The sequence below is a fragment of the Vombatus ursinus genome, unplaced genomic scaffold, assembly GCF_900497805.2.
Source record: "Vombatus ursinus unplaced genomic scaffold, bare-nosed wombat genome assembly UNPS02014801.1, whole genome shotgun sequence".
NCBI classification, from domain to species: Eukaryota; Metazoa; Chordata; class Mammalia; order Diprotodontia; family Vombatidae; genus Vombatus; species Vombatus ursinus.
Window position 1 is genome coordinate 13,027,638 of NW_020954579.1, and position 24,326 is coordinate 13,051,963.

Sequence of the window (24,326 nt, forward strand, 5' to 3'; positions counted from 1 at the left end):
CATCTGCCTTGCGGCATTGTAAGGATCAAATATTTACATAGTATGTAGTATAGTATCTGGTACATAGTAGGTGCTATCTAAGTGCTTTGCTCCCTTTCTTTCCCTTTCTCCCCCTCCTTACAGTTTCTAGAGAACCGCAGGATATCAGTGAAGGGAACCCAGGGCCGTGAGCTTCAGCAGCAATCTATTCCCTGGGCTTAGTAGGAAACAGTGGCAAGAGAGCAGAGCTGGGCACAGCCCCAGAGGCCTCTGCACCCTGGCTCTGCACCTGTCTGTGCCAAATTCAACAAGCATTGATTAAGCACTCATTATGTGCAAAGTACAAAAAGAAAATCTGATATGAACCGAAGGAATTCTTTTCCTGATTAAACTTAAGGTGCTGCTGACTTTGTGTGCCTGAAATGGAATTTGGGAGATAGGGTGGGGGAGGGGTGCCCTCCAGGGCAGAGTGGGAGATAGATGAGGGAACTGGGACCCACTCTTTTCAAAAGCCCTGGTCTCCGTGGGTGTCAATTAGATCCCTGATCCTGATTTCATACTGGGATTTGAGCTGCTTAGCCTCAAAGCTGTAGGGGAAGAGGTCTCAAGCCCTAACCCATGGACACAGACAGGCCCTCAGAAGGGCCTCTTTTCCAACCTGCCTCAGGCATATGCTGAAGCCCTCTCTGGGGAGCCTTCTTTGGGCATAGCAGGTGCCCAGACCACAGAAAACAGCAAAGGTCCAGGGCCCAGCCAGTGGAACACACCCTAAAGCAGCTGTGTGGCTTAACCAAAGGGAAAACCCATTTCCAGACCTGATACCGTGTCTCTGGATGGACATTCCTCAGGGCCCCTTTGGCCTTCCCAGTCCCCCCACTTGTCACTCCATCTACACCCCAGCTCTCACCCCTGAGGCCCCTGTGTCTAGGGTTCTACCTAGGGCTAATTCCCGTTCTTTCTTGGTATCTCTTGCCTCCCCACATAGGAGGTTTCTCAGGACCCATCACTCCCCAAATTCATTGTGGTAGGAGCTAAAGCAAGGACCAGAGGAGGCTTAGCTTCCCTTTGTCTGGGCCTGGCTCCCAGCGAGGGCTGGGAATGAGGTGCTAATGCTTCTAATGGTGAGGGGATAAGCACAGAGATCAGTGCATGTCAACAATAGAGAGGGAGGGTGGGGAAGGGAAATTGGGGCAGACTGGCAGGCAGGCAGGCCTGGAAACCTTAGGACTAGAGAGTGGAAAAAGAGGAGACTGGAGCCCAATAATTCTTAAGCCCTCATATCCCTCATTCTGGGAATCTGCAAGTTCCATAGTCACACTGCACAACATTTGTCCTCTGTATCCCCTGTTGCAGGAAGAGATCGGGACCCTGGGACATGGATCCCCTCCTCCAAGACAGGCTAACACCAAAGACCCATCACACTCTCAGTGACTTAGGTTGCCTAGATATCTCCAAGAACCCTCACACTTAGCTATATATAACTCCAGATACTTCCTTAGGACATTCCCACAGACATCCACATACCCCTACCATCATCCATACAATTGCGACATCTTCCAGATACCTTCAGATGCGGCTTAGACGTTTAGAACTGAAAGGCATCTCAAAACTGAAGTCTTAAAAGAAGTGACTAGCCCATGATCCATATGACCATCCAAAGGGATGATAAGTAGCAGAGCCATGTTTTGTTATCTCTATTATACATGCCAGCAATGGGTAGGTAAACCCAAGAGCCCAGGTAATAACAACTCCCTCTCACTCTGCCACACCCCTCACCCCAGCTCTGCCTCCAGCCAGACCCCTGTAGCCTTTCTCCAGAGACGAAACCCCCGTGGAGATTGGACCTGGAAACTCCCTCTTCAGGTACTGCAGGGTTCACGTCCTACGGGTGTTTGTTGTTGTTCAATCATTTCAGTCATCTTGACCCTATTTGGGCTTTTCTTGGCAAAGATACTGGAGCAGGTTTGCCATTTACTTCTCCAGCTTATTTTTTACAGATGAGGAAACTGAGGCAAGCAGAGTGAAGTGACTTCCCCAGGGTCACACAGCTAGGAAGTGTCTGAAGCCAGAATTGCGCTCAGAAAGATGAGTCTTCCTGACTCCAGGCCCCCTGCACTCTATCCACTGTGCTACTTAGCTGTACCTCCTAAGGGGGTACACTTACTGAAAACCCAAAAAAAAGGTCTCACCACTAAAATCCTCAGCATTGTCAAATGATTCATCGTCAGAAGCAGATATGGATTTCTCAATGGAAATGACTCTAAATAAAAGGTCTTGCCATCTGCACCCTAAGGACCACTTGGCCTTTCCATATGACTTGCAGCTGAAACTTTTTATGTGTGGTTTCCCCCATTATTTATCATAGATTCAGAGCTAGAAGGAACCTCAGAAGCCATCTGGTTTAACCTCCTCTCATTTAGAATGGGAGCTACTTGAGAACAGGAACTGTCCTGCGTTTTCATTTGTACCCCCAACACTTAACACAGTAATTTGCTTGTAGTGAGCACTTACTGAATGCTTCACTATTCATTCATTCATTTATTCATTCATCCTTCCATTTACCCACAGACTCCCGCCTCACACTCCCGTACATACACTCAGAAATTTACCACATTTACCCATCCCTCTGTTCCCTTTCTCCATAGAAATCCCTCCATCCCCTCATCCCCCTCTGTACCAGGTTGCCCACAGAGAGCACATGCTCAAACTGGGGAGTCATGGGGTAATGCTCCATGGCCATGAAGACTGTGTTGAGCACAATGCAGATGGTGATGCCCAGGTCCACAAAGGGGTCCATGACAATCAGGTATACAATCTTCTTTAGCTTCACCCATGGAGCACAGCAATTCCACACCAACAGTGTATGGGCACACTTGTACCACCATGGTGGGCACTTCTGATGGGCCTCCTCCAACTCTGGGGGTAGGGGGTAGGAAGAAGAAAGCTCAAGGTGTTTCAGGCCCGCTATCCCTCCTTCCCATTTTGGAAATAAATTGGGGACAAAATGAAACTCTGCCCATGAGGAGGAACCAGGAGCAGGTATAGCTAGGTTCTTCCAAAGGATAGTTGGAGAGATTTCAATACTTCTTGTGAGTGGACAGACAATAGAAAAAGAAGTGTTCTCCCTCCACCTCCCCACCACCCAGGGAAAAGGAGGAAGAATTTAGAACCATATGTCAAAGGGCAGCAAGAGTTGGCTTTAGGAAATCCTTTGATTTAAAGGGAGCATTACCTAGACCTGGGAGTTAGGGAAGGGAGATTGGGGAGGTGTGTAACTTGGACTAGGAGTAGATGAGATTAGCAGCACCTAGGACAGGGGTCCCCAACATTTTTGGTCCCAAATACATCTTGACTTTCAGTAAACTTTCCCATGCCCCCTATTCAATATGAAAGGAAATAAACTCCAGAATTTGTCATGCATATGCACATAATAATATCAATAGGATAATATAATTATTCACCAAATATTTCCCATGTTCCTTTTTTGTCCCCCTGACCTAGAGGCAGTGTGGCCCACAGAAGAGTGTAATGAGGGATACATATTGTAACTTTTTACAAATGCCCACACATCTTTAATGTCAGAAAATCTCACTCTCAACAGAATGCAGGTATTTATTTTGTGATAAATCAAACTATTATTATGATGGCTTAAAGCTTCAAGTAGACAGTGGGTAAGGGTAAAGGAAGGTTTTTTTAAAACTTTGTCCTTAAACTTTTTCCACTCGCTACCCTTCAGCGTTTCTTAAACTGTGGGTCAAGACCACATATGGTGTTCACGACTCACAGTTTGGGGTAGATATGACATCTCCACTTCCATTTCCAACTATTGCCTGGATGCCATCTCAGAATCAAGATATCTTAATGGAATTTCTTCCTGAAATTGGCTCCTCCTCCTGACTTCACAGTTTTTACCAATGTCCTCACCATTCTTCCAGGCACAAGTTGAGTCCATCTATTCCTTGCCATTCCTTTGACTAATTACTAGTCCACACTTGTACTATTGCAATAATTTCCCAGCAGGTCTTTTTTATTTCATCTTTCCCCTTTCAATCTATCCTATGTACCATTGCTAGATTAATTTTCCTAAAGCATAGCTCTTATCTTTCCTCTCTTCCTTTTTTCTTTATTCCTTTCTTTTCTTCCTTCCTTCTTCCTTCCTCCCTCTTTTCTTTCTTTTTTTCTTTCTTTCTTTTTTCTTTCTTCCTTTCTTTCTTTCCTTCCTTTCTCCCTCTTTTCTTCCTTCTTTCCTTCCTTCCAAACCTGCATGCTTTTCCAAACCTATGTACTTTATATGTCTAACATGATTGTATATGTATAACCTATATCAGACTGCTTTCAGTCTGGGAGGGGGAAGTGGAGGGATGGAGAAAAATTTGGAAAAATCTTTACAAAAATGAATGTTGAAAACTATCTTTACATGTAATTGGAAAAAAATACTATTAAGCAAACCTATGTGCTTTGGAAAAGGAGTTGGGCCAGGCAGGCATAAAGTGAAAGGAAAAGAGATAGATAGCTCAATTGCTGCACCCACTGGGAAATCCTCCAGTAAGTTTGTATATCAAATCTAGAGGATCTATGGGGAAACATGGACAAGAAGCACATTAGATTACAAGACATGGATGAACTGAGATCTATGTCATTGGACGAGTGTCCACATCAATGAGAGCCTAGATTCACTGAGGAAATATTGAAGAAGTATGTGTGATTATTGTCAAAATCTTTGAATGGTGAATTTTGAGGGATTGAAATCTCATTATTCTGGAGTAGAGGAATGGGGCTAAAACAAAACAAAACAAAACAAAACAAAAAACCCACCTGGAGTGAGGACAATGTGCACTTCCTGTAGGAAGGTGTTATTCTTTGTCTTTTGACTAACACAATATCTGATGCCATAGCAGGTGCTTAATAAAACTTAGTTAAATTGAATTAGATTGAATTGGGATATCAGGCTCTTCTCTACTCATTACTATTTTGAATAAATATTCTCTATTTAAATACTAGTTGGAACTCTGAGGCTGTTTGCAGGAATAGAAACTAACTATTCATAAGGTTCTTAGCCTAAGGTCCATGGATTTTTTCCCCTAAATTTCAGGTTATTTGTTTCATTGGTAATCTTACTTACTTTGTTTTATACATTTAAATACATTTCTCTGAGAAGGGGTCCATAGGCTTCATCAGAATTCATACAGAAAAAGGCCAGGAACCCTTGCCCTCCAAAGGATAGCTACACTGTTGGATTATGTTTTTCCCAGAGAAACTGGAAGAAAGGAGGATGGCAGAATGAGCCATAGAGAAATAACAGAGAATAATCTTGATTTGTTTCCTATACCTCCTCAGTACAGCCTTGCCTAGGGAAGTACCAGTCTTGTACTAGTCTACCTATCCATCCACCTGCTTCACTGTCTAGTCCCCAATCTTCTTCTGAGCAGGCTAACTTCCTGTTTGGGTTTGTGGATGGAGAAATATGGCACTTGGAGGGTTCTACTTTTGCCCCTTGCCCCGGAATTCTTGGGGACAGAGGTTTCCAGTTTCCGGAAATGTGGTCCTTCCTGGTTAGTATTATTAGACTGTCCTTCCCCATCCCCTTGTCACCTTCCCTCCCCCATTCCTGCCCGGAAGCCAGTGGCCCCCAGAGCTGCTGGGTCCTGTGGCCAGTGCTGGGTCCAACTAAGCTGTGACTATATTTATCACAGCCATTTCTTCAGCTCCAATATTAGGTTACGGTTGTCCTAAAAGTCCAACTTGGCTTGGCCCTTCCTTGCTGACCTGCCCTGAAGCCAAAACTACTCAGGTCAGTCATATGGCACTGGACCCTAGGAAGATGAGGAGGGGACCAGGGAGTATCAAGCATGTCCCAAAATATGGGCCCTTCACCTTCCATGGCATCCGAGACGGCGCTTTCCATGCTGCAGCTCTGTCTTTGGGGGTTCTGGGATGGTCTCCTTCGGGACTGCAGAAGGAGAAGGGTTGAGTTAGAAGGGCCAAAAGGCACAGATGGGGTAGGGCCAGAGATGGAGGAAGAGTTGTAGGGAGTCCTTTCATCTGATAGAATAGCCATCTGCTTCCACGCAGAGCCTAACTGAGGATTTTAATAGACTGAACACCAGGCCTGGGGATCAGACAAGGGTGCCAGGGGTGTTGTGTTAGGAAGGGGAATTCCTCAGATTTTCTTTGAACTAAATGGATGACTGTGCAGCAAACAGGATAATTGTTGCATGAGATGAACAAGGTATGAATTAATAGCTCTCTGGCACTTCTGAATAATAGGGTTGCCCCCCCCCCATACACACACCATGAGACAAGGAGGTCAGTGTTGCAGCTGTCCTCCCCCTCCTCTATCTTTATATCTCCCATCCAGAGCTAGACACCTCCCCACTTGACCCCAGCCTGAAGGAACTGGTTACATCACAGAACACATCGTACCTCTTCTGTATCCAGGCCACCATTGCAATCCTTCCCCTGCATCTGGTCCCCATCTCCCTCACCACTCTCCAGGGCTGCTTGAGCCTATAAACCACCAAGGATGAATTAGGTGAGGCCTTTCCTTAAACTATGAACCATTTCCTGAGACTAACCATCCCCTTAGCTTAGGCATGAGCAGAAAGAAGACAAAGGATAAGGGCCCCAACTTCAGGTTATTCCAAATCATGCAGGATAGTCAGACCCTGCATCTTGAAAATCAGCGTGATTTTGGATGAATGGAAGGAGGATGGTATTAGCGTAAGCCTATGAATCTGAACAGATCCCATTCTATTTTCATTCCTGTTTCTACTCTTTATGGGTTATTGTTGGTCTTTCATTCTTGAAGAGGACCAATGACATCACAAGGGTGATGTCTTTGTGGGTTAAGAATGCAAAAGGAGATGGATGGTTCCTCTAATCTCTGGATTTAGGCCAGCTCCTCCTCCACAGGCCACATAGCACCAAAACCTTGCTTTTCCTAACAATTTGTCTAACAATGCTAGGCAAAATCACATTCTCTAATGAGATGCATCTCTAAGCCTTTTTGGCCAAGATTGGCCTAGAGGTAAATACATAGACTTTCAGAATGTCAGAGTTGGAAGAGAACTCAGATCATTTAGCCTAGGGGTTATTAACCTTTTTCAAATCATGGGTGCCCTTTATTAGCTTGGTAAAGCCAACCAGCCTCTTCTCAGAAGAATGTTTTAAATGTATAAAATAAAATCTATAAAATAACAAAAGAAACCAATTATATTGAAATAGAAATATCAAAATATTTTTCAAAAGACAAAGTCAGGGACTCCAAGTTTATAACCCTACATGTCACTTAAGAGCCTTACTTAAAGGAAACCTAGAGAAGGGAAGGGACTTGCCCAGGGTCGTGTGTGTGTGTGTGTGTGTGTGTGTGTGTGTGTGTGTGTGTGGTTTGTCCTTCATTCTCTAAGAGGACCATGACATCAGGAAGATGATACCATGACTTGCAAACAAACTGGATTTTGTGAGGGAGAGCTGCAGAAAGCCTAATCTAAAACCCCAGGTTTCCTGACTTCCAGTCCAGGAATCTCTTTCCCTAGCACCAACACCACCCCATTTCCCTTGTAATGTCTCGAGTCAGGACCCTCTACTCTCTCTCTCTCTCTCTTTCTCTGTCTGTCTGTCTGACAGCCTCTGCCCTCCCTTACCCCCACCCCATACGTCCTTCATCACCATCCCCCCCACAAGGAAATGTGGGCCCCGTGGGTCAGGCCCCAGCTCCGGGTCTGTCCCCCAGCCCAAACGCTGACCAGTTTCTCCTGTTCCTCCTGGTGCTTCTTGAGTTTCTCTAGCATCTGTCGGAACTCCTCCTCCTTCTCCTGCTCCTCTGCCAGGGTGGCATCATTCTGCTCCGCGTAGGCCATGGCCACCACCGCCAGGATGAGGTTGATGAGATAGAAGGAGCCCAGGAAGATGATGACTACAAAGAAGATCATGTAGGTCTTGCCAGCCGCCCGAAGGGTCTGCGGGAATTGGGGAGGAAGGGGGATGTCCTGTGACTCCCTCTCTGAGCATGACCTCACCCACCCGATAACAACAAACAACCAGGGTAATGTAATGTCGACAACAAGAAGCCTTAGAGCACCAACACCACAGTGAGTTTGGGACCTCCTCGATGTGGGAAATGCCCTCTGGCATGCCTGCCCATCCTGTTTGACTCTTTTCCTTTTTATAAAATAGATTAAAAAATTTTTTTCCCATCAACTATATTTCCCATCGTATCCCTCCTTTTCCCTCTCCCTCCCAGAAAGCTATCCCTATAACAAATAATTTTTTTACCGTTACTATTTTTATTCGTAACAAATACTTTTTTTAAAAAAAAAAGACAAAGAAAAGAAAAAAATTCAGCAGAACAGATCAATACGTTGCAAAAACAAAAAAATACAACAACCCCCTGACATTATCTATGCAACATTCTGCTCCCATGAAATCCCACCTCCCCCCACCCCACCCCTGTAAAGTAGTGGAGGGCGGCCTCATCTCTCTTCTTTGGGGTCAAGCTTGTCCTTTATAATTTTGCTGAGTGGCTCTTTTTATACCCTCCCCTAAGTTTGCCAGAGGGGAATTTACCCTGGGCTGCAGACTTTCCCCATGTCATCTTGACATAGTAGTAATAATAATAATAGTAATAGTTAATATAATAATAGCAATAATTTATATAGTGCTTGAAAGTTTGCAAAGTGTTTTACAGCTACCTCATTTTGTTCTCACAACAATCTTGGGAGGTAGGTGCTGTTCTTATTCCTATTTTATGGAGGAGGAAACGGAGGCAGACAGAGGTTAAATGACTTGCCCAGAGTCATACCACTAGGAAGTGTCTGAGGCTGGATTATACATTCTGAAACATGATCTAAACATCCATTCTTCTGGCTGTGTTCCACAGTTAGCTAGGTGGTACAGGGTGAATGTAATCATTTTGATCCCTGTTTTATAGATAAGGTTCCAGGAGATTACAGCTAAACCTTCCAAATCTCGGGGGTTAAGGGGAGCATCTCCAGCACATAAAATTTTTTGGCCCTTCCTTCAGTATTAGAGAGGTCTGGATTATTAGAGTATCAAAACATAAAACATGTTATACTATAAATAAATATATTACATTTATATACTTTATGTAGTACATGAGTGTATATATAAATATACTATAAATAAATATAAATAAAACTATAAATAAAATATATTTTATAATATTATACATATATTTTCTGCATTTCTGCATTTCTAAAACTTTTTCTGTGTTGTCTGCTGGCTTTTGCATATTGTCTGTGGCTTCTGCAAAACTCCCAAAAAATTCCCATTTAATTTTTTATGCCGACCCATGATGTATCCTAACTGTGATGGGGAGAGTTGTGATGTGGAAAGGATAATTGTACTTGACTTGCTCCTTGCCAATCAACCATACCCTTCCCCTGCCTACTGCTCCCATCACCCCCAACAAATAATAAAACTATTAAAATTATATTAAAATTTAAAACTATTAAAATAATAAAAGTATTAAATAAATAATAAAACTGAATGTCTGTGTAACCAAAAACCCTGAGGAAGAGAGATCCTTCCTTCAGGGAGCCTACAGCACAATCCCGGAGGGGAGGCAGAGAAGGAACAGATCAACTTAGTGGACAGACAGCTTGCCTCAGGGGCAAGAAGACCTGGGTTGAAGTCCTGCCTTTGACACCTCCTGGCTTTATGTCCCTGGGAAACTCACTTAACTCTAAGCCACCATCCCTCATCTGAAAATGAGAGATTTGGATTAGACGGCATCTGTGGTCCCTTTCAGATCTAAATTTGTGATCCTATGACCCCTCAGGCAGAGCCTGGCCAGCCTCAACAGAGGTACCTACACTCTCCCTTCCAAAGTGTGTACTAGCCCTGCCCTATTTCTCAAGAGCTTTAACAACTCACCCCCACTGTACCACACGTGCATAGGCAGACCTTCAGCTTTGTGTGTGTGTGTGTGTGTGTGTGTATGTGTGTGTGTGTGTACACATACACACGCACACACACACACACACACACACACACCATGGTCCTCTCCTGTTTCCTCTTTCCATAGACATTACTCTAGAGCTCATTCAATGCCCCCCTCCAAATTCCCTGGGATGAGGGAAAGAGGAGTGAAAGGCAATTGTGTGGGTACCAGGATCCAGAGAGACAGGAAAGAAAGCTATGAATGTGAGTCCCGGGAAAGCTAAGTAGGAGAAGAGTAGGAAGTCCCCAGGAAGGGAGTAAAGGTAGGAAGAAACCATCTGGGAAACAGATTAGACTTGATTTCTCTTGACTGCCGAGGTCAGAATTAGGTACAAATACAATGGAAGCTACAATAAGCAGATTTCTGCTAGATACAAGGGGAAAATTTCTTAAGATTTAGAGCTGAGAGTAGAATGGAGTTAATTATACAAGCAGTGTGGTCTCCACCTCTGAAGATTGGACAACCATTAGTTGGGGATGCTGTAAATAGGTTTGATGTTTAGGTGTAGGTTAGACTAGATGATCCCTAAGGGCCCTTTGTACTTTGGGGTTCTATAAAACCAGGGTCCTAAGACCCTAAGAGAAGAGTGGTCTTGGGGGCCTTAGGGGAGGGCGTACCAGCTGGAAGAGGTTCTCCCAATAGTCTTGTGTCATGAGTCGGAAGAGGGCAAGGAAGGCCCAGCTGAAGGTATCATAACTGGTGTAACCATAGTTGGGATTCCTGCCTGCCTTCATGCACTCGTAGCCCTCAGGACAGTGCCTGAAAGAGAAGGAAGGAGGTTAACAGGGGATGTACTGAGGCTGGATGTAGCTTCCTCCAGCCTTTCATGCCCATATAGCCTTTACTAACTACTGAGGGGCTTGTAGCCTTGGAATCCCTGAGTTGGGGCATGGAGGAAGGAAGAAGATGGAGTTGGACTCTTCCTAATGTCTTCGTACTTGGGCCAGTGCCTTGGGAAAGGAAGAGCTTGAGTTTTTGACTGGTAAAGAGCCCCAGAGAAGGGATGTGGAGAGAAGTCACCTAGGTTCTCGGGCAAGATGGATCTGAGCTCCACTATGGAGGGAAGCTTGGTGGTGCCCAGTGAGCAGGTCCTGCCTCTACCCTCAGGCACCCATGTACCAGCTGGATCATTTTCCCCTTTCTCTGTATGTCTTGTTTTCCATAGCCCCATCTCAAGTCCCTGCTTCCAACCAGCCCCTTTTTCTTCAATGGACCCTCTTTCTCCCCTAGCCTTTTCCATCCCTTCTAGCTCAGTATCTCCAGTCTGTGGTGGTAGCTTCGTCCTTCCCCCTGGTATCACTCACCCTGCATCACTGCTGTTCCCACAGAGCAAGGCATCAAGGGCACCATCCAGGAAATAGAAGTTCCCTTTGTTGGGAATGAGGGGCATAACAGGTCATGGAGGAGGCACATCATGAATACAAACATGTTTTTGGGACATGTGTGTATATAAACATACATAAATACATTACATACATACATGCTCATATTCCCTATTTCCCACCCAAGTGGGAAAAAGGGGCTATGGCTGCCCTGACTGTCCTTTGAACTCCTACTGCTCCATCTTCCCTTCCCTTCTGCCCATCCTCAGGCCCCTGTCTCAGTCTAAGTATCTCCAAGGAACGTGACTTCAGGAGATAGAAGCTCAGAGTCCATTGTGGCCAGAGCAACACAAAGCAGGTGACGCTAAGTGTTTCTATGATGCTGAAGACATATATATACAGTCAGTTCTCATCATTTGTGGTAGCTTTGTTCTATAGAGTCAACTTGAACACTGAACCATTGGTGCTAGGGGAAATACAGGGTTAAGTTCCTGTGAGCCTATGGTCACAACATTCACTTTAACACTTTCCAGAGTGGCCTCAAATACAGATGGACAAATTTCCTCTTCCTTTTTCTGGACATACCTTATTGTTGATTCATTAACACTGAACTCAACTCTGACAACATTATGACTCATGCCCAAATGAAGCTTATCTACTGCATGTGTTCTCTCCATAAAACATATTGCAGCCTTTTTCAGTTTAGAGACTCTAGACAGCACGCTTCAGTGCTATGCTTGGGGGCCATTTTAAACAGTGAAATCACAAAAAAAAAGCACAAAAATGTAGAATAACATGGCACTAAATAGATCTTGAAAAGAACCTCAGCTGGGAACATTGCCAAAGGGTGATTCAAATTTTTTGCTGCTCTTTGCACTGCACAAATGACCAAGGAAGCATCTTGAGTGTTGATTTGGGGGTTAAAAATAAATTTTATCAAGCAGGCAAATTTGCAAATACGGAATCTATGAATAATGAGGATCGACTACATATATACATATACATATATGTATACGTATAACATATACATATATACACATATAAATGTACATAATATATTTTACATGTATACAGATAATTATCTATATATAATATACAGATCTCTTTCTCTCTGTCTCTAACTTTCTCCGCCTGGAAAGATAGGATGCTATTGTTGCCTATAAGTGAGTATCTGTATGGATTCCAGAATAAACAGAGAGAGCTAGGTGCTCAGAGGTTGGAGAAAAGGACTTCCCTGAAGGTGAGAGGCCAACAGAAGTATAACTAGTATAGGGCAGTTGGAGCTTTGTCCTAGGGCATTTAATTTGCAGGGCACTGACATTACTTGGAATTATTTGGTGTACTGGCATGAGTTCACTTTCCCTCTTCTACCAGTCCCAAGCCATTTCTACCTCTCTACCCTAGCCCAACTTCCACAGCCTCCTGAAGTCCATGCTCTGAGGTTTCTGGCCCCCCTTCCTCTACCCCTCCCAGCCAGTCCTCTTCCTTACACCCCAGCTGAAGGCTCCTTCTTTCTGGCCACTTGTCCTGGGCACAAAAATCATGATCACAGCTCTTGAGGCCTAGCCCTTCTCACCTTCATCATTGATGTAGGCATCCCAGTCAAAGGTAAAGTTGCTGTATCCTGTCTCATTACCAAAACCCGTCTCATTGCTGAACAACGCCGTCCCGTTGTCATACCAAGTCTCATTGATGCCACTGAAGGGGGGTGGCCATTTCACACATTTGTGCCTCAGATTCCCCATGAAGAGCTGCAGCCCAACTAAGGCAAAGACACTCAGGCAAAAGACTGTGAGGATCATCACATCCGACAGCTTCTTCACCGACTGGATCAGTGCCCCTACGATCGTCTTCAGTCCTAGACAAGAAGATGGCGGTGATGGTGGGCATGCATGGGGGTGCACCAGGGAAATAGCTTCCCTCCCCCATTACTGAACTCACCATACTCTGACTCTTGTTCTCTGCATCAGTCACCTCTTTCAACACCCAGCTTAAAGACTTATTCTCTTCGTGAAGCCGTCCTAGATGACTCCAATTATTTCCTAAGTTGTGTATGTCCTTGGTTCTGTTTCTCATAGATTCTTAGACTTTAGGGATCTACACTATCTCATAGTAACAGTTCACACTTATATCACACATTAAAATACTTTACATGCATAATCTCATTGCATCTTTACCATAGCACTGTATAGGAGGTATTATTATGTCCATTTTACAGATGAGAAAGTGAGGCTCAGAGAAATTTAAGTGATTTGTCAAGGGTGACTCAGGGAGTAAATATCTGAGGTGGGATTTAAACTCAAAGTCTTCCTGACTTCCCTCTCATTACCTTTCATTTCCACCCTATATAGCTTGTTTGTGCATAATTATTTGCATGTTGTCTCCTTTCCAGAGTAACACAGCTAGTAAGTATCTGAGACTGGTTTTGAATTCAGGACCTCCTGGCTCTATGTCCAATACTCTGTCCATTGTGCTACCTAACTGTTTCTTGAGGGCAGGAACTATTTTAGCCTTTCTTTGAATCCCCATTGCTTAGCATAGTGCCTGACACACAGTAGGTACTTAATAATTGTTTGTTGCCTGATTGACTTCAGATCCAACCTCCTAGACACCGTCACATTCTTTATACTTGATTAAATGCTACCTCGACTTACTCTCTGCTTGGTCAACATATGTACAGGCACCCAGTGGGTCCTCCACTATAAAACAGAGATAATAGCACCTCTCATTCAAGACTGTTGTGAAGAACAAATGAGCTACTATTTGTAAAGCACTTAGCACAGTGCCTGACACAGAAGCTGCTAAAAAAAAATTCTTCCTTCCTTCCTTCCTTCCTTGCTTCTTCCCTCCCTTTCTCCCTCCTTTCTTTCTTCTTCCTTCCTTCCTTCCTTCCTTTCCTTCTTTCTTTCTTTCTTTCTTTCTTTCTTTCTTTCTTTCTTTCTTTCTTTCTTTCTTTCTTTCTTTCTTTCTTTCTTTCTCTTTCTTTCTTTCTTTCTTTCTTTCTTTCTTTCTTTCTTTCTTTCTTTCTTTCTTTCTTTCTTTCTTTCTTTCTTTCTTTCTTTCTTCCTTCCTTCCTTCCTTCCTTCCTTCCTTTCTTTCCTTCTTTCTTTCTTTCTACCTTTTTTCTTTCTTTCTCTCTTCCTTCCTTCCTTTCTTTCTTTCCTCCTTTCTTTCTTTCTCTCCTTCCTCAAATATAGAATCATAGATTTATACATTTAGAGCTAGAGAGGGTTTTAATCCCCAAGTAAAATGTGAGTTTTTTTATTTTGCTTTTTTTTTTGGTGAGGCAATTGGGGTTAAGTGACTTGCCCAGGGTCATACAGCTAGTAAGTGTCAAGTGTCTGAGGCCAGATTTGAACTCAGGTCCTCCTGACTCCAAAAACTGTTAGCTTCTTCAGGGCAGCCTAGCTTATACTTCATGTCCAAGTATCTCCAACTCTTAGCATTGCACTTTGTACCAAATAGTCACTTCATAAATTTTGCTGAGTTGGAATAGAGACCATCTAGTCAAATCCCAACATTTTGCAGATGAGGAAACTGAGACGCAGAAAGATGAAGTGACTTACATGAAATCACTTTATAAGTGGCAGAATGGAGACTAAAACTTGAGTCATCGTACTCCAAACCAGTGCTCTTTTCACTCCACTTCTCTGACTTCTCGGATTAATTGACTAATTGATTGATCTTGAGAAATAATTTGTTACTGCCCTCTGGCGCTATATCCACAGACAGCTGTCTATTTTTGATCATTTCTAGAGACAGAAAGAACAACTCCACAGCTTCCCTTGAGCGCACATTCCAATGACCCATCCCTTTCATCCTCAAGAGGTCCTTCCTCCTACCACACCAGAATCTTGCCTCCTTTAGAAGCCCATTTCTTCTTGTTTAGTCTTACATGGGCAACATGCTTCAACAGCCTCCTCATCAAAACCTACCACAAACTTAGAGACAGTGAGCTGTGTGGTATAGGAAAGAACCCTTGACTGAGAGTCAATAGACCTGAAGTATCATCCTGGCTCTAATTCTGACTAACTGTGTATTCCAAGACAAGTTGTATGCCCTTTCTAAGCCTCAGTTTCCTTCTTTGTAAAATGAGATGGTTGAACTAGATATCTCACATTTATAAAGCAATTTCCTCACTATAATCCTTGAGGAAAATAATATAACTACCGTTATCACCATTTTAAAGTCAAGGAAATTGAGGCGAAGAGAGGTTTTGTCCATGATGATATAATATCTGAAGACAGAATTTGAATCTTGAACCCAGACCACCTGACTCCAAGTCTGGCCAGCATTTTGCCCCTCTGCTACCTGGAATTGACTTCTAAGGTCCTTTCTGTTGTTATTCACTCATTTTAGTCTTGTCTGACTCTTAGTGACCTCATTTTGGGTTTTCTTGGAAAAGATACTGGAGTGGTTTGCCATATCCTTCTCCAGCTCATTTTACAGATGAGGAAACTGAGGCAAACAGGGTTAAGTGACTTGCCCAGGGTCACCCAGCTAGTAAGGTCAGATTTCAACTCAGGTCTTCTGATTCCAGGCCTGGTGTTCTATCCACTTTGCCACCTAGCTGTCCCCTTTCTAGTTTTGATATTATAGTGTTTCTTCCTTCCTAGTGTTAGAGTGTTTCTTTAATTTTTCCTCTAAGAACTTCTTCTCCATCCCTTTGATCAACATAGTCTCCACTTTCTCTACCTTTTCCAGGTCCTAGGTCTCTTACTTCCTATAGTGACAGATTCTTTTATGCTGTTTTTACTTTGCGCTTGTCAACTACATTACTTTGGAATCATTTTGCTGTTGTTTCTCGTATATGTCTGTGTGTGCTTGGTCTCCCTAATGAAACCAGAAGCTCCTTAAGGATATAACACCCTGTCCCAAAGCCCACCAGGATGGGACTCACTCCCTACTGATGGAGATGAAGATGAGGGCTTTCATCTCCTTCAATAAAGAGAGAGTCCCATCCTTATGGGCTTAGGGACAGAGATTTCAAGGGAAAGATAAGAAATTCTTCTAGGGACCTTGTGCTGTGTTTTAACATAGCAAGCACACAATGGTTCTGATGTTGCTTACTTTCTTTTCCACTCTGGTCATAGGTGACTTTTTCTACCCTGTGTTTTGGTCTAAGTACCTCATGATGGACAGGAGCCTATGTTCCTATGGCCTTAAGCTTTTTCACTCTGGGAAAATTTCTTTTGATCTGTTAAAGGACAACAGCCTGGGGGTACGGGGGAGAAAGAAGAGGAGCAAACGCTTCCAAGGCGTGGAAAATGGGATGGAAGCCAGTACAGGCTTAGGGATGTGTTTGTGTCAGGAATAGGTGACCCTCCCCCTTCAAAAATATAGGCAGTTAGGTGGCAGAATGGATAGAGTATTGGACTAAGAGCCAGGAGGTCCTGAATTCAAAACCAGTCTCAGATACTAGCTGTGTGATTCTGGGCAAGTCACTTCACCTTTGTTTGCCTTAGTTTCCTCATCTGTAAAATGGGGGTAATAGAAGCACCTACCTCCCAGGCTTGTTGTGAGAATAAGATGAAATAGTATTTTTAGCAGCTAGGTAGCACAGTGGACCTGTGTCAGGAAGCCCTGAATTCAAATCTGATCTCAGATACTTACTAACTTATCCTGGACAAGTCACTTAACCTCTGCTTGCCCCAGTTTCTTCATCTGTAAAATGAGGATAATAATAGCACCTACATCCCAGAGTTGTGAGGATAAAATGAGATAATATTTGCAAAGTGCTTTGCAAACCTTGAAGTGTCATATAAATGCTAACCATCATCATCATCATCATCATCACCTTTTGTATTATTATTATTATTCAAAGTCCCATACCCTACCCTACCGCAGAACACCCAATACCTGGAATGACTGTTATAGTCTTCAGGGCTCGAAGCACACGGAAGGTCCTCAGGGCTGAGATGTTGCCCATGTCCACAAACTCTGTCAGGTACCTGAGGAAGAGGACAGTGGAGAAGTATTCATGCCATAGCCTTAGGAGGTGAGGAAGGATCAGTTGTGTGTCTATGGAGGGGGAAGTGGGGATGGTGTAGCAGATACCACTCGGTTGTTTTAGGTCCACCAAATTAAAAGGATTCCTAAGGAGACAAGGCTGGAGTTGGGGACCCTTTCTAGGTGTTGGGAGGGACCCAAACTGCATGTAACCCCTATTATGAATCCCAAGAAATATTCCAGTAGAACATGAGACAGAGGAGCTGGAGAGAATGCTGTTTAATTCTCTCAAAGAAAGTTTGGGGGTTTTGTAATAATGCATCTATAAAGCACTTTACAAACCACTTTCCTTACAACCTTGCGAGGTTGCTCAGGCAAAAATTGTTGTTCCTATTCTACAGATAGGGAAACTGAGTCTCAAAGGAATTAAGGGACTGGGTGCTCAAGGTCACACTGCTAGTAAATAGTAGAACTAGGACTTAAATCCACGTCCTCTGACTCCAAGCTCTCTGCATTACACCATACTTATGGTCTGATAGGGTAAGACCATCCACTTCTCAGGATCTACCCACAAGCTAAAAGGTCACCTAATCATGCTGTTCAGGACTCCTGATTCCCATTCTCCCACTTCTCTATGACAGCACCTTCCTGAGGTGAGTTCCCTCACACTCTCTGGACCCTTTTCCTGTCCCCTCAGAATTCCCCTCACGCCATCATGATGACACTGAAGTCTAGCCAGTTCCAGGGGTCCCGGAGGAATGTGAAGTCATCAATGCAGAAGCCTCGGGCAAGCATCTTGATGAGAGACTCAAAGGTGTAGATTCCTGTAAAAGTGTACCTGGGAGCAAGGGTGAAGCTGAGAGTGAAAGAACAGCCATGACCAGGGAAGAACACTAAGGTGAGACTTTTTTCTTTTTGCCCCAGCACTGTCTTAGGACACACTTCTTTCCCTATATGATCCTGTATCCTAGCTTATAACAGCCTCATTCCGGAGTCCTCTGCTTGCTTCCTCTGGCAGCCTTATACCAGGTGAGTGTACCCTCCATCCATCCTTCCCCCACACCCATTCCTGCCCAAGCTTCTTGCCCAGATGTGAAAATTCTTAGTTATAGCTTTGGGTGAGGGTGAGGGTATATGTGTATGGAGTATGGTAGGTGGGCTTATGAGTGGTTGGGTGTAGGTGTGAGTGTATGAGTCGGAGAGAGGGAAAGACAATGAAGGTAGTGGTAACAGATGTGTGTCTCTGGGAGGGTGAAGGTGACAGAGGTTGTGGAAACTCAGGAATATTAAGGAAGTATCCCTGTAGGGATGAGGGTGACAGCACCAGAGTGGATCTTTCCCAGGATTCAAAGGGTATATTAAGGACAAGGGTTGAGAGGGAATCTGCTGCATCCCAAGGAGAGTGACTGTGATGAAGTATGCTACTATCCCCTTTCAGGTAGGGGGACTGAACCTATTATTTAATTGGTATGAGGAACTCCCTTAAAAAAAAACAACAAAAAAACAACTCCCCCTACTAATGATACTTGTCTGCAACTTTTTTTTTTTTAAGGCAATTGGGGTTAAGTGACTTGCCCAGGGTCACACAGCTAATAAGTGTCAAGTCTTTGGTCTGAGGTCACATTTGAACTCAGGTCCTCCTGACTTCAGGGCTGGTGCTCTATCCACTGCACCACCTAGCTGCCCCTGCAACTTCTAGTCTTAAAGAATTGTCTAGAGCACTTAGAGGTTAAGTGACTACCCAGTCACGATGCATCAGAGGTGGGACTTGAACTCCGATCTTCTTTTCTCTGAGGCCAGCTCTCTAGCTATTGCACCACATTATTCTTAACATACCCCTGGAGATAAGGATTTTGGTGAAATGAAGGTATGTCCTGGGAGGGAAATGTCCTTGGATCATGTGTGAGAGGTGTAGAGGAACCACACACGTGAGACTTACTCCACATTTTTGGACCAAGGTGGGGGGTCACTCATAGTCATGAACACACAGTTTGCCAGGATGGTGATCATGATGAATAAGCTGAACAACGTTAGGAGGGGGAAGGTTAAGGAAAGTTTGAGAGTAAACAGGTAGGGAGGAAAGGCAAGGGGTCAATACTAGTCAACACTTTAGATTCCTTCTTTATGTCCCTCTCAATAAATGTGACTTCCCACAGCCTCCTCCCTTCCCTGTCTATCCCTCCAGCTGCTCTCTCCAGTTCCAGCCCAGGTGCCCCCATGCCCATTCTGGGAAGGATATGAGTGGATGAGAACTTTGATGGCCCCACGCCTTATCTTACTGAAGGGGCTCAGCATATACAGGGCTGGGGTGGCTGAGAATCGGAAAATGGACTTCCCCTTGTTCAACACGATGAAGGTCTGAGAGGCAGAGATCACGAGAGACACAGAGATATAGAAATAGACATTGAGAGATGTGAAAATACAGTGAGAGATACCGATAGACATTGAGTAAGACAGACTCAGATTGGGCAAGAGGGAGATGAAGACAGAATGTGAGAGGCACCAAGGAATGTGGACAGAGACACAGATACAGAAAAGGACCATGAGAGGTGCAAAGAGATAGACATGGAGATACAGAGGGAGGGAAAGAGATGAAGGGACAGAGATAGACAGTCAGAGACTGCAAAATATGTAGAGAAACAGGAAGAATTAGAGAAACCTATTGGTCAAAAGGTATGGAGAGCAAAGGTCACAGAGACAAAGAGACTGAAACACACCAAGAGGCAGAGATACAGAGAGATACAGGAGTGAGACCTTCTTGTCACTGTAGTAGGGATCCAGATCCTCCAGTGGGATGCCGATGAGCTCAGGTGGAGGGTCTCCATAGATGAGGGGCAGATTCTTCCCTGCTTCCAGGTCACTTCGTGGCTTCCTTTCTGACTCCTCAACCTCAAGCTGCTTGTTCCGAAGGAGTTTTGCCTCCTCCTCTATTGCCCGCTTCTCTATGGCCTGCAGGGACTCAGGAGTGAAGGGACGCAGGCAGTTGGGTCCAGGGGGCACAAGCGTGGGCACAGGTGGGCTTGCCATCCTCTCATCCTGTGATCAGGGGCCAGGGAGGGTGGGCAGGATCAGAGCAGCTGCAACACATGACCCCCCAGAGCCAGGGATCAGTGTGGCCATCCTGGGCCCAGTGCCAACCCAATGCCCACCTACTGCAATCAAGTACCTTTCTAGAGTTCACCCCCTGATCAATACCAGGTCTGCCCAAGACCCCTCCATGCCTTAGGACAGACAGATTCCAATATAACCTTCCTCCTTATGAGACCTTAACTGACCATAGGATGTCCCTGAGCACAGACTAGAAATAAAAGAGTAATCCCTAATTTACAAGATCTATTAGGAATTATGCATATATATATTTATATGTATATATATAATATATATACACATATATATATGTGTGTATATATATATGTGTGTGTGTATATGTGTGTTTGTGTATATGTGTATGTGTGTGTTCCAATAGGGACTCACAGCAAATCGTCTGATGGGTTTCAATGCACCAAAGCCATAATTCTCCTCAAAGGCCTCTTGGTTCAAGCACTTGGAGAATTATTGGGAATAAGTCTGCTGAGGAAAAAACATCACACAACATCCTTGTTGGTTTTTCTCCATGGAGATCCCACCCCACCCCACCCCACCAATAGGATCCAGGGATTAGGAAGGAGGCAAAACCAGGGTAAGGGAGTCATGCTTGGGAAAGGATAAAGTACTCAGTGAAGAAGCCAGAGCAAAATGAGGGGGATTGTAGGACTATAGATTTAGGGCTAAAAGGAACCTAAACAGTCCTCATTTTGCAGGTGAGGAAATGGGGGAAGGAGTTAAAAAGGATTTGCTTGGGGTTGAGTGTAAGTGATATGGAGGCTTCCCACCCTCCACTGTGGTTGGAGCGGGGTCATAGCTGTTGTAATCAGTTCTCACTTCAGACCTTTGGACAGAGAAAAGGAAAGAGGAGTTTCCCTGATCTCATACTCTACGTGATGCCCTGGTTAGACCTTGGTTCAAGGTGGCTCAGTAGTCTACCCTCCCTTTCTCCTTTCCAAGAATCACCTGGCTGCTGAAGTCCTACCCCAGGCAGGACATCTGGTTCCTTTACATCTAGTTACTCCTTCCCAGACTCCTCCACAATCTCATACCCAACTCCGTGTTAGAAGGGGAAGAGTGATTGACACCCCCATACACATACACTGAAAGGAGACATAATGATGGCCCTGAAGAAAAGGACCTCTAGACAGCCAGGGTGGGACACACACAGATACGACCTGCCACACACATAGACTCACTCAGTTATGGTTGAGTTGGGAAGAAGAGATACCCAAGGCATGGATGCCAAAGTTTGGACAGCTCCTAAGGAATGATCAGAGGATCACAGACTTCAAGATGGAAGGGTCCTTAGAGGCCATGTAAGGGTCAGAGAGTTCCCAAACTGATGAGGAAGCAGCTGAATTAACCAATCAAGAAACATCTACCATGTGCCCAGCATTGCGCTAGGCCCTGGGCACTGAGGAGAGTGTTCAAGGGAGGAGAATAAGGTTTGGGTAGAGTGTTGGGAGAAGGAGTCCCTTCCCTAACTCCTGTGGTACCTGGAAAGGGCATCAATTGTGTGTGTGTGTGTGTGTGTGTGTGTGTGTGTGTGTGTGTGTGTACTATAAGGATACAAATACAAACACAGAATGAGACACGTGCACACAGTCAGGTATGGACACTGGCAAACATAGAGGAAGACACTCAGAAACAATCACATAGTGAAATGTGGACAGAAACACAGAAACGAAATGAGGCAGAATTGCTACAGTCATGTGTGCACAGAGACCCATAAATGTAGACCCAATACAACATGTGTTCCCAGCGTGGCATACATGTGCTCCTAGCGGGTCTAAGAAATTTATCAAAGAGGTTCAGGGAATATCCGGTAAATATTGATATTGATACGTGATACATGCCAAAACATGATGTAACATAGCATGACACCTGACTTAATATGTTGTTTGATATTGTTTGGTCATGTCTGACCCTTTGTGACCCTATTTGAGGTTTTCTTGGCAGAGATACTGGAGTGGTTTGCCATTTCCTTCTCCAGCTCATTTTACCAATAAGAAAACTGAGGCAAACAGGGTTAAGTGACTTGCTCAGGGTCACATAACTATTAAGTGTCTGAGGCCAGATTTGAACTCATGAAGATTAATCTTTCTCACTCCAAGCCTAGCACTCTATCCACTGTATCACTTAGCTACCCATGTGACTTAACATAGCATAATGTAACAGGACATAGTATAATTATATAGTATAGCATAGCACAGCATAGCATGTTATACCATGATTTGACATAGATGATATACTATAACATATCAAAACATAGCTTAACATAATATAGTTTAGTAGAATGTAACAGAACAGAATAGATTATTCCAGAAACTCTGGATTGATTTCCAATCAAGTTACAAAATTTTTTGTGTATCCTTCTTGAAGAGAAACTAATCATTTTATTTTATTTCTTCTGTGCAAAGGCATGATAAGCTGTAGAAGTGGTTTACTTCCTTATTAAATGAGAGGCACAAGAAGGTTTACTAAAAAGCCAAGGAGTACAGAGATCAAAAAAGGCTGGAAGATTTTGCAATACACAGAGAAAGAAAACAGCTTGACCCAAAGAGAAACACAACATAACCTCACACGCACAGGCTCACAAGATGACGGCCCCTATGGAATCATAGACACTCCCTTCCTGATTGTGATCAACAGGCTGGGAGGAACAGTCCCTGGGGTCATTGGGCTGGGCTGGCCACAAACCCTTCCAACAGCTCTGGCTCCTCCAGCTCTCTCCCAGGCTCACACAAGGAGTCATGTTTCCATGGCATGATGACTCAACTCATTCTTCCAGAGGAGAAAGAAGGGTGAGAAGGAAAGAAGATGAGCAGAAGAGTAGAGAATCCCTCAAACAAACAGGAACCTCTATCAAATATGCCCCATAGTATCTCCATGGTACAGACTTCATCACTCACCTTATCACAATCCTCTTCATATCCTCAAACCATCCATCACCTTTCCAATTTATAACACGCACCGACAAAACAATCCTTCCATTATACACACTCTCACCACCTTATCATGTACATCCACATGCATCTTGCCTCCAAGATGGGCCCCATCATAAGCCCATCTTACCCCTAAACTGGATTGTAACCAAAGAAATAATTTTGAACAACAAGATTGTCCCAGAAAGACTCCCATGATCTCAGCATGATATTTAAGGAACTAGCAAATTAGAACTGAGACAGCAGCTCTCATCTCATAAATCACAGATCATCTCAATCTCTCAATCACTTACTTTTCCAAGTATGAATAGTTTCCCAAATTCAAAGAAGCTCAATTAGGATAACGGAGGCCTACTTTGACAGAAAGAGAGTCAAAAAACAGAGACAGCAAGTGATAAAAAGTATCCTAATGTATGTTGTAGACAGCTGGTTAGGTCTATGGTTAGTTCTAGTGGTTCTCAAACTTTTTTTTCCATGGACAAGTCTTGGTGGCAAACATTTCTAGAGAGCCCGTGGCCCTGCCCCTGCCCCTGCCTCTACCCTTTCTGTTTTCCCAGAGTAGGAGACAGAAAGTGTGCTGCTTCTGAAGACGTATCAGGCATGAATGAAAGGATGCCTGGGTTTTATGAATGATTAGTTCATACCAAAGACTAGTCCAAGATATAGTAAGAGAATCCTCACACAACCCACTAAACAACAAAAGAAGAAAATGGCTTTAATTCACCATTCAGGAAAATAAAAACCAACTAAAATTTTAAAAGAGTAATCAAATCAGTTAATGTACCAGAAAGGTCAGGTTGTTGGTGCAATGAATAAAGTGTAGGGCCTAAAGTCAGGAAGACTCATCTTTCTGATTTCAAATCTGGCCTCAGACATTTACTAGCTGGGTGACCCTGGGCAAGTCACTTCACCCTGTTTGCCTTATTTCCTCATGTGTAAAATGGAAATGGCAAACCACTCCAGTATCTTTGCCAAGAAAACCCCAAATGGGATCACAAAGAGTAGGACACAATTGAAAAACAACTCAACAACAAATCATACCCCTAACTGTGAGGTAGTGGGAGTTTGTGTCCAGGTCTTCTA

General features: G+C 44.0%; 1 protein-coding gene across 1 annotated transcript in view; it reads right to left on the reverse strand.

The window, feature by feature from the left end:
- SCN4A (sodium voltage-gated channel alpha subunit 4) overlaps positions 1-20,744 on the reverse strand; it is a 64,246-nt gene extending 43,502 nt beyond the window's left edge. Inside the window, exons 1-13 of the mRNA XM_027872891.1 lie at positions 20,686-20,744; positions 19,966-20,288; positions 19,451-19,569; positions 19,151-19,240; positions 17,921-18,049; positions 17,122-17,213; positions 12,839-13,120; positions 11,245-11,308; positions 10,558-10,699; positions 7,725-7,937; positions 6,403-6,486; positions 5,854-5,929; positions 2,657-2,895 (exon numbers count right to left, since the gene is read on the reverse strand). Of these exons, the coding sequence (XP_027728692.1) occupies positions 2,657-2,895; positions 5,854-5,929; positions 6,403-6,486; positions 7,725-7,937; positions 10,558-10,699; positions 11,245-11,308; positions 12,839-13,120; positions 17,122-17,213; positions 17,921-18,049; positions 19,151-19,240; positions 19,451-19,569; positions 19,966-20,238 (1,803 nt within the window). The 5' untranslated portion in view covers positions 20,239-20,288; positions 20,686-20,744. The remainder of the gene's footprint in view (positions 1-2,656; positions 2,896-5,853; positions 5,930-6,402; positions 6,487-7,724; positions 7,938-10,557; positions 10,700-11,244; positions 11,309-12,838; positions 13,121-17,121; positions 17,214-17,920; positions 18,050-19,150; positions 19,241-19,450; positions 19,570-19,965; positions 20,289-20,685) is intronic.
- Positions 20,745-24,326: the final 3,582 nt, after the last annotated feature.